This window comes from Clupea harengus, chromosome 14, assembly GCF_900700415.2.
Source record: "Clupea harengus chromosome 14, Ch_v2.0.2, whole genome shotgun sequence".
Lineage (NCBI taxonomy): Eukaryota > Metazoa > Chordata > Actinopteri > Clupeiformes > Clupeidae > Clupea > Clupea harengus.
The window spans coordinates 9039894-9050497 of NC_045165.1; the positions used below are offsets into that span (position 1 = coordinate 9039894).

Genomic DNA, 10604 nt, shown 5'->3' on the forward strand with positions numbered 1-10604 from the left:
AATGATTGCATTGGCTCCGTGCTGCAAAATTGTGTATGTGCACACATGCATGGAGGTGGATTGAAATCTATCACCAATGGTGCTGTACATGACAAAGTATCAACACGTGCTGGAGACATGGCTGTGGCTGATCACATGAGTACATGTTGCAGTGGTGAGTGTGCATGACTTGGCGTCTCCTTTTACAATGACACACATAGGAAATGGCACATTGTTTGAAGGGACAGTACAACAATGGAATCTCAAGCACAACTAAAGCAGCCTGTCATGACGCGTTACTCCAAGGCTCCCCCCAAACGCAAAGACACACACACACACACACACACACAAACAAACACACACACACACACACACACACGCACAGACACACAAAACCTGAATACTGCAGATATAAAAACATACCATACGTATGTACAGACACAAGGACAGATTTTCCCACATAGATATATGCACGTACATCAGTACATGCATACATATTAACACAGTGAACAGTGAACACTGAACACTGAACATAGCAGTGAAAGGTCGTGTCAGGATGAACTGGGGCACCGTTGGGTATGTGTTGCCAGGCCAGGAGCCAGACCCACTTCATGTCAGTAATGAAATTTCAACTAGTTCATTGAGCCTCAGTCCCTGCTCTGCATTCCACTGTGTCAGAGGAGCCACTCCGTCTTGACTCTGATGCATCTGGACAAAAGAGGAGGTGGCTGTGTGTGTGTGTGTGTGTGTGTGTGTGTGTGTGTGTGTGTGTGTGTGTGTGTGTGTGTGTGTGTGTGTGTGTGTGTGTGTGTGTGTGTGTGTGTGTGTGTGTGTGTGTATCAGTGTCTGTTTGTCTATAAGTGTCTGAATGATTGGGAAAAAAACTAAAACACAGTCACGTAACACAGACAGCTGAAATAATTAGCCCTCTGCATTAGAACACAAACCCCAAATAGACTGACTTCACTGAAATTAAGACACAGGTTTATTAGAAACTGGGAACTACACCCAGGTTGATTATGTTCTAGGAAGAGCATAAAGGGGCACATTCCATGTTCTGGGGGGGGGGGCTTCCACTGCATATGTATGTGTGTGTGGACACATTCTGACCCCTATTTCTCGATTTCTAGCTGGGGGAAATCCTTTGCTCTAACTCTAACGCTATGTGATGATGCTGTGCTCCCCAAGGCTGATTTTCCCTCTCTCTCATTATTACCAAGCTTGTACCCGCATGTATGTCAGCGCGCGCGCGCACACACACACACACGGCACACACACACACAAACACACACACACACATGGCACCACACACACACACACACACACGGCACACACACACACACACATGCATGGACACACACACACTCAAACAATCACAGCCAAGCACTCGGAGGAGAGGCGTGCCTGCCTGCACACACCACTGGCAGCTGGAAAGCAATTAGCTGGTGAGCTGAGCTAGCAACGGCCAGCCCTGGAGCAGGAGCGACAGCATTACTATCTCAATCAAACCCCCAGCCCAGCACCCACCCCCCACTGGCACTGCCTCTACCACTCTCACACACACACACACACACAAACACTCACGCGAACACACACACAAACACTCACGCGAACACACACGCATACAGTCACGCACACACTCACATGCACACACACATACACTCAAACATTTACACATATACACACACTCACATGCAAACACATATATACACACACTCACATGCAAACACATATATACACACACACACACACATTCACACATACACACACACTCACTCGCAAACACACACACACACATGAACACACACATAGCCCCCCCAACCCCCCGGCACCCGCTCACACGCTCGCTCCCTTTAATTACAACCTTTCACTGCAGCAGCAGAGGGATGGAAGGAGAGAGAACAGAACAGAAAGGCTGAGAGACGGACAGAGTGTGAAAGAGAGGAGGAGGAGGGAGAGAGAGAGAGAGAGAGAGAGAGAGAGATAGAAAGGGACAGAGAATGAGAGAAAATGGAGGGAGATATAAAGCATGCTGTTGGGCTTGTGTGTGTATGTGTATGTGTGCTTTTAATACTTGCTCGGTAAAGCTATTTGCCGTGATGCACAACTGAAAGCAGATGTGAAATTCTCTCCTCATGCTCCAAAAGCATTGGCTAATTACAGCAGGAAGGATGTTCAGAAACACATTCACTTGCCATCAAATTAGCAGCACATTTTTTTGTTTTGCCTCTCTGTTCAGTCAGAATAGCGTGCGTATCATATGACAGACTGTGTGACAGAGGGCGTGACTGTGCCTGTGTGTGTGTGTGTATGTGTGTGTGCATGTGTGTGCGTGTGCGTGTGTGCGTGTCTGTGTTCTATTGTGTTGTGTTCCCTCAGTGTTGGAAGAGCCTGTGTGACAAGCCTGCAGTGTGCATCAGATTTAATTAGAGGGAGAGAGAAAGAAAAAGAGAAAGGGGTAATGAAGGAGAAAGAGATGAGGAGAGGAGAGGATGGAGAGAATAAATAAGTGTTGGAGAGATGGACTAGGCCTGCTGACCCTGACCTATGAAGCCCTTGGTAAACCACGGAGGGAATAACCAAAGAGGAAGTCAGATAGATAGATAGATAGATAGATAGATAGAGAGACAGTGAGAGAGAGAGCGAGAAAGAGAGAGATGCAAAGTGCGACCAAACAACACAAGAAAAGAGAGACAGGGAGATGCCACATGACACTAACCAAACAAGGCAACTAACCAACAGAGAGAAGGTGCTGAAACAGAAAGTGGAGAAATGCACACATTTGGCTAAGAAGAAAGAGTCATTTTTCACAATGAAAAAAGAAAAACTGGAGGAAGATGAAGGTGGAATTTGGAGGTGTTCAAGGAATATTGATCTGCCTGTAGGAATGGCTTAGAGCCTCTCTGCTATTACAGCTAGTTGACCAACGCTACGGCAAGGACGCTTTCCCTCCATTGTCAGTCAGTCTTTGGCATCCAAGGATGAATTTAGCTGCCAGTCTAATTTCTCTCTCTTTATCATAAAAGATCAAATGTGAAGAGGGAGCAAGACGAAAAAAGAAAGAAGCTCTTTCCTTGCATCTCTCTGTCTTTTTTTCTCTCCCTTCTATTGCTTAAAGCACTTCTGCTCGCCCACCACATCCCAGTCCTCTCTCCTGCCTGTGCCTCACTCTTCTGCTAGCATATGCCACACTGTTAGCATCCTCACTCTTCTGCTAGCATATGCCACACTGTTAGCATCCTCACTCTTCTGCTAGTATATGCCACACTGTTAACATCCTCACTGTTCTGCTAGCATGTGCCTCACTGTTAACATCCTCACTGTTCTGCTAGCATGTGCCTCACTGTTAACATCCTCACTGTTCTGCTAGCATGTGCCTCACTGTTCTGCTAGCATGTGCCACACTGTTAGCATCCTCACTCTTCTGCTAGTATATGCCACACTGTTAACATCCTCACTGTTCTGCTAGCATGTGCCTCACTGTTAACATACTCACTGTTCTGCTAGCATGTGCCTCACTGTTAACATCCTCACTGTTCTGCTAGCATGTGCCTCACTGTTAACATCCTCACTGTTCTGCTAGCATGTGCCTCACTGTTCTGCTAGCATGTGCCACACTGTTAGCATCCTCACTCTTCTGCTAGCATGTGCCACACTGTTAACATCCTCACTGTTCTGCTAGCATGTGCCACACTGTTAACATCCTCACTGTTCTGCTAGCATGTGCCTCACTGTTCTGCTAGCATGTGCCACACTGTTAGCATCCTCACTCTTCTGCTAGCATGTGCCACACTGTTAACATCCTCACTGTTCTGCTAGCATGTGCCACACTGTTAACATACTCACTGTTCTGCTAGCATATGCCACATTGTTAGCATCCTCACTGTTCTGCTAGTATATGCCACACTGTTAACATCCTCACTGTTCTGCTAGCGCTCAGCTGCCTGCCCTTGCTTCTTTGGACATTAGACCCCTGTTTACAGTGGGAAATACATCGCCAAGGCATCTTTCTCCTCGCTAAATTACATTTCATGCTCATTTCAAAGAGCCTCCCCCATGCCTTCCCATCATGCCCCTCTCCAAATCTTATCTGCTGACAGGAAATCAAAAGGCCCTGCAGAGACGTGTGCATAAAATACGGCCATGCCCTTCTGTTTAGCGCGGCTAAAGACCCCCCATTTCCCTTGCTTATCACTGTTAGCATTCGCCTTGCTTCCTGGCTAACCTTAGTTGTGGGAGTGGACTCCTTTGCAAGCCGTTGTTATTTAGGGCAGTGACAAATTGGACATGCAGTGTTCAGTGGCCCTGTGCTCAAAGGGAAATACAATAAATGCCACACTGCATTGGTTTTAGACTCCGCACCACATGACCCGTCAATAACTGTGATGAATCATAGCCCTTCATTTCAGATTTTTTCTTTCATTTTTAATCGATCTCATTGTCCTCTGAATGACAAATTCGGACTACTCCTCACTCACCGCATTGACAAAAATGAGGGAAGAGTAACAAAATCGTCTGTGTTTCTGTGATTTTATGGGGGGCCAATCCAGCCCCGATCCTCACTGTTTTCTAATCAGCCAGAGCCAAACAGCAAAGCCTGAAGAAAAACATCACTTTAATTAAAATTTAGAGGGGTAAATTAGTGCTGCATTGTACAATACCTCACATTACACACCAGGCGACGTGATAGACCTGGAGTCAGCTTCCAGCACAGGCACACAAACACAAACACAGACACGCACACGCACATGCACACACACACACACACACACACACACACACACTCACACACACTCACACACAGATCCCCATCAGATCCCCATCACTTCCCTACTCCTTTCCACACCCCCTCTCCAACGACAAAAAACATCTACGCCAACTCTCACAGTCTTCCCTTTTCTCCTCTCCCCTCCACCTCTCCTCACCCCCGTGGCGCCGGCTCAACCCCCCACCTCCCCCACCTGAGCGGTGCGTGGCTGGGAGACGTACCCGTGGGCAGAGCTCCTGGGGTTTGCCCGTTCCCAGGCTCTGGGGCAGCTCGCGGCAGCGCGTGGACAGGTTGAGGATGGCGGTGGCAGCCATGTGTGCCGCCTCCATGTCGTGCGTGTAGTCGAAGCTGCTCTTGCTGCAGGTGCTGCTGGCGCTGCTCCCCCCTCCGCCACCTCCGCCACCACCTCCTCCAGCACCTCCTCCCCCGCAACTCAGGCTGCTGCTGCTGCTGCTGGGCGCGTAGCTGCTGGCCGTGCTGCTGGCCGAACTGGAGGTCTTGCAGTAGCGCTTGGCTAGGGGGTCATACATGCACGTGCAAACACACACACACACACACAAAGAAGGGAAGAAGGCAGATGTTTAGATGTTGAGTTGAAAGACATTCTGTACTTAGATTCACATCTACTGTCTACACACACACACACACACACACACACACACACAAACACACACTCAGTGTACAACTCATGGACTGACAGACACAGACAAACAAAGAGAATCCCATTCATTGACCAGTCACAGACACTCAGAGTGTCTATAGAGAAACAGTTAACATGTACACACAGAAGGAGAAAAGACCGCCTTCATTCATCCTTCAGAACGAAACGACACTCATTTCCTGTATGTGTTGTTGCATGGGCATAATGACCCATTATCACATAGGAGACATTTGATCTTTATCTTAGTGTCATCAAATATGATTATCTCTTACTTTAGTGGATTGATTTTTAATGTTTAGTACGTTTGGGTGGAGAAAGACGGAGAGAGAGAGAGAGAGGGAGAGAGAGAGTGAGAGTCAGATAGAGAGAAAGAGAGAAAGAGAGAGAGAGAGAGTGTGAGAGAGAGATAGAGAGAGAGAGAGAAGGAGAGAGAGAGCGTAGTGGACTCTGCTGGGAGGCATGCTGAGTTCAAATGTTCTGGGTAGGACAGCCATGCAGTGTGTGTTTCTGTGCATGTGTATACATATATTTGTATTTGTGGGTGTGGGTGTGTGTGTGTGGGGGGGGGGGGGGGGGGGTTCTGTGTGGCACAAAGAGACAATGTGCCTCAGCCACCAGCTGGGCTTCAAAGTGGCATCTCCTGCTGTGAACACTGCTGCCAGCTAGAGCTCTCTCACCTATTAAAGCTCGGCCAGAGAGCCCCCAGCCAATGTTAAGAGATGTATGCTCCAGCACCACAATTAGGCAAGACCTTGACTTTCAGCCACTCTGCTTTACATTATACACCTGGACCATTTAATTTCCATGCATTAGTTTCTGACTTATGAATAGACTGTAGAAGCAAAGGGAAGATGCACTCTGCATATATGATTAGACTATAAATTGAGTGGATGCTTTGAAAAAAAAACCTTTTATTTGTGGGGAGTGTGGGTTGGGGGGGATTTTCTGGCAGCAATTTCATGATTTCGTGATGGAAGGCATTTGTGCTAAATGACTTCTGGTGACGTGTTTGGTGGTGGCTTATTCCCTTGCAGGGCTCCAGTGTTGTACACAGAGCGTGGAGAGAAACTATCATCACATTTACATTCATTTCCTCAGTAGATGGCAGCTTTTTTTATCTTCAGCATCGGAATGCGTTTTTCCTCAGTTTAGTTCGCTGTTCATGTTAAGCCCCTAGCCTTGGCAAATTTGCTCCTGTGATCAAACACAGTTTTATCTCAGAATTTCTTTGAGGTGGAACTGCTATGGACATTGTGGTCCAAAGCAGGTGATAAATGAACAAGACTTAACCATCCATTTGATTGTGTGGTATATTAGAAGCACAGACATAGGGAAATGAGTCGTACCATCATAACCTTTGGGGGAGGTGTCTCGGCCATGGACCTTGGGTGCGATGGCCCGCTTTCCATACACCCCGTGGCTGTCGTAGTTGTTGTAGTCGAAGCTGGTCTTGGAGTACTTCTCCAGCTCTTTGGCCAGGTTGGAGCGCGGGGTTGTTGTGGGAACATTGTGTCCATACTGAGGGATCTCCAGCTGTTTCACGAAGCACATCGGCCTGGAAGACAAACATTGAGGGGGGCTGTAGGTCCAAGACATCAGGGGAAGGTTGCAGTGCTTCATTCATCAAAGAGTGAGCATTTGAATAATGTAAAATACTAATATTTCAGAGTAAAGACAGAAATAGTTAAATATTAAGTCTATGAAGTTCTATCAAAAACTAAAATTTTATCTTTGTAAAAGGCATACAGGACAGTGTGTAAATGTTTCAAAGCCTTCAGTAATGATATACAAAATACATACAACATATGTAACAATACAAGCAAAGAAAGAAATGAAGAAAGGATGAGAAGTTACCTCAGCACCCGATCTGAGGCCTGGTTAGACTTGCTTCCGTCGCAGGTCTGATGCTTCTCGTGGGCTTTGGCCAGCTTCTCTGCCGCTGCGATGGGACACCCCGAGAGGCTGAAACAGATTGGGAACAACTGAGCACCATTCGCCAGGGACGGCTCTCCTGCTCACGCTCGTGCCTTTCCCTTCCAGGCCTGTGCCTTTCCCTTCCTCCACTAATCCATCTTGACATATCATACCACACCAACTCAAAGAGGACAGAAAAAAAAAAAACCGTCAGGCGCGTACCTGTAATTGTACCCGTGCCTGACGATGAGAGTGCCAGTCAATTGAATCAGACCGAGGGCCCTGTCTACGCTTCCTTTCTCTTTTAAATATTACTTTCGGCAACTGTAATGACTGCTCAAGTCCCAAGGGGGAAGGAGAGAAGCTGGCGGCAAGCGCAGGTGGAGTGAGCGTGAGGTGTGAGCCCACACGTGCGAGCGTGTGTGTGTGTGTGTGAGAGTGTGAGCGCACAAGTGCGAGAAGCAGGGAGACGTCCTGCCAATCTTGCACAATTCTGGGGTGTGTGTGTGTATGTGGTTATTTTTTTTGGGGGGGGGGGGGGGGGGGGGGGTCTTTGGGGAGAGCCTACTGCACCTCCCGGGTCTGAAGCACAATGTCCCCCTACCGGGTGTCATGGAGGTGCAAATGGCTGCTGCTAGGACCTGCTACTCACAACAGCTGCTGTGGGTAACACCCTGTCCTCTGCAAGCACCTCGGAGCAGACTTTTACTGTACAAGGTGAATGACTGAGGATTGGCACTCTAATTTCATAAAGAGCGGTAATGTGCAGCTCAGTGACAGTGACAAACAAAAGGGGCTAAGAGAAGACAAAAAATGCCGATGTTACAGGGAAATATGACGTGATTCACCCTAAAATATCAGCGATCCTCACTTAGATAATCTCTCTCTCTCGATTATTGTAGGTTAACAGACTATTTACATGGGGTATATGTTTTTGAGCATATATTTACATTTCATATTCACTGATTAGTTTATTCCTAAATTAGTTAATCTAAAAAGGATATTTGGATAAATAAAAACATTACCTACATAAAAAACCTTTTTGTAGGAGGGCAATTTTACTATAAGAATTTATATTGTCGACACTAAATGTTATTTGCTGTGTTGACACATATTGAAAATAAAAAGGGAAAAACATTTGGAAATATTCAATATTCAAATTCAGTAAACTGTTTTGAAATGAAATACAGACAAAGACAGTGGAAAAAAGAAGGGAGTACAGGTGTTGGTAAAGACTAACAAAATGGCTGTCTTCTTGTGGAACACTCACCTTCTGTGGGAGTTCCGGTTGCTATTGACATGGCCGCGTCCCGTGCAGCCGTGTGTAGGACACTTAAGAACATTTTCATACATTGCAAGAACTTGACGGCAGACAAGAGAGGAAGTGGAAAACAGCGGAGGTTAGACGTCCGAATATTAGTCATTTTACGCAGTTTAAAAAGTGAGAGCAGACAAATAAACAAGAGGAAGCTCATCGCATGCAACATGCAGACAGAAGGAAGACTAAACACATCCACCGCAACGCCAAACCACCTCCAAGCTGAGTCATCTCCACCGTCACCCTACTCATTCTCTCCCTCTTTACATTCGTCTTTTTCTCAGCCTCTAGCAGTCTGAGCAAACAACTCTGTAAAGGTTAAATATGTGCTGTAAAACTATTTGACACAAGCCTCATATTTCAAATGTGGACACAACAAACACAATGCAGCCTCCATCAGCAGGAAAAATCCAATGGATCATATGTGACAGGCAGAAAGGATCTCTCCAGTCTTTCCTCATTGTACACCTTGGGCGATAATAGGCCCTGGTCTTCGAGACCTTTTTACGATAACAACAATCTATACTTGTCTTAAATCCCCACGGGCACCAATTAGATTAATGATCTCCGGAAGTATTGGAGGACCAATGGAAGGTGCAAAGGAGTGTGGGTAGGGGAGGCTTGGCAAGCACCCTCTACTTGTTGACTTCATCATTATCACCTCCTTAAAGCCTTATCCACATCTTCTCAACTCACTGACATATTAATTGCAACACGGTGCTTCTAATTGGATGAAATGGGCTACCTCAACAACCATGCCTTGCGTATTTCACCAAGCACAACAGATGTTTGGCAATGATTGCATCGAGGAAGAGAAGAACATGTTGTGTATTATCACAGGCAGATGAGCACTGTTTAATGGCAGTAATAATGAGTTTTATTAGTAAACTCCATTTTAAGCTTTCAGGTTTTTGGATCTCCTTGGGATGCAGATTGTTTTGATTACACGAAAAAGGAAAGCTTAATTGTAACTGATGTACATTCATTCAGTAGATATGTGTGTGTGGAATGAGCAGAACAGCTAATTTAAAACTCATTTGCCAGAAAGTGTCCTTAAAAATTGGATCCTAAAAACCAACACTGTGGTGTCAATAACAAATCGTCCTATGTGTGTGCTGGAGGTAAGAGATGTCTGTATAGCGGGTCACCTTTGCAGGTAGCTCATTGTGTGCAAATACGTCTGTGTCTCTGATGGGGTCCTCTCTGGCCGAGCTATTGACCACAAATTGACAGGAGGAAACTTGGTCTGCAGCTGCTCCATTGCAGATAATGCATTTTTAAGCAGAGACCTGTCGATATCCCAACCACCCTCAACAGGTCACCTTTCAGTGGCAACAGAGCTGCCACTGGGAGCCAGAAGGGCAAAGGATGGGGGAGCTGCTGTTATATATATGTGTGTGTGTGTGTGTGTGTGTGTGTGTGTGTGTGTGTGTGTGTGTGTGTGTGTGTGCATCAATGTGTCAGTAAGCTTCCAATGGCCACCATGCATCTAACAGATTGATTCTGGTTGTGTATAGAAACATTTCAGATGGTGAAATAGTAACTGAATACTTAAATTGGATATTTTAGTCTTTAATAGAACATGAATAACCTTCATAATAATGGTTGAAAGTAAGATTAAAGATCCAACACATTCTAATAATGAAAGGGAACAAGTGTTTCCTTGAAAGAAAAAAAGAAAAAAAATGTAACCACCTTCTGAGGGGAACATTTTATCTCTATTTCAGTTTTGGCCATATGGTCCAAGGTTAAAGCTTGCCCTCTCCTGCTGAACACCCACGAGTGTCCAATCACACAGCAGTTCAGTGGCCTCGCCAATTTCACCGTGGCCCTTCTGACATCTGGGCACTTTACAAGCAAATTTTTTATGCTAACTAATTCCTAGGCTGTCATTTAAACAGTCACTTTCTTTGATTGCAGTCTGGGTCATTTAGGAGCATAACGATGGTTTCTTTCTTTGGGGT

The 10604-nt window shown here is 46.0% G+C and overlaps 1 protein-coding gene across 11 annotated transcripts in view; it reads right to left on the reverse strand.

Annotated features, from left to right (window-relative positions):
• The window catches only part of myt1lb (myelin transcription factor 1-like, b), an 88534-nt gene that overhangs the window by 15714 nt on the left and 62216 nt on the right, over positions 1 to 10604 (reverse strand). For 8 of the 11 annotated variants that reach the window (XM_031580483.2, XM_031580485.2, XM_031580492.2 and 5 more), the window contains exons 9-12: positions 8593 to 8683; positions 7263 to 7370; positions 6755 to 6987; positions 4969 to 5261 (exon numbers count right to left, since the gene is read on the reverse strand). In XM_031580483.2, the coding sequence (XP_031436343.1) occupies positions 4969 to 5261; positions 6755 to 6987; positions 7263 to 7370; positions 8593 to 8683 (725 nt within the window). The remainder of the gene's footprint in view (positions 1 to 4968; positions 5262 to 6754; positions 6988 to 7262; positions 7371 to 8592; positions 8684 to 10604) is intronic. The other 3 variants (XM_031580493.2, XM_031580486.2, XM_031580494.2) reach the window with 1 other exon arrangement.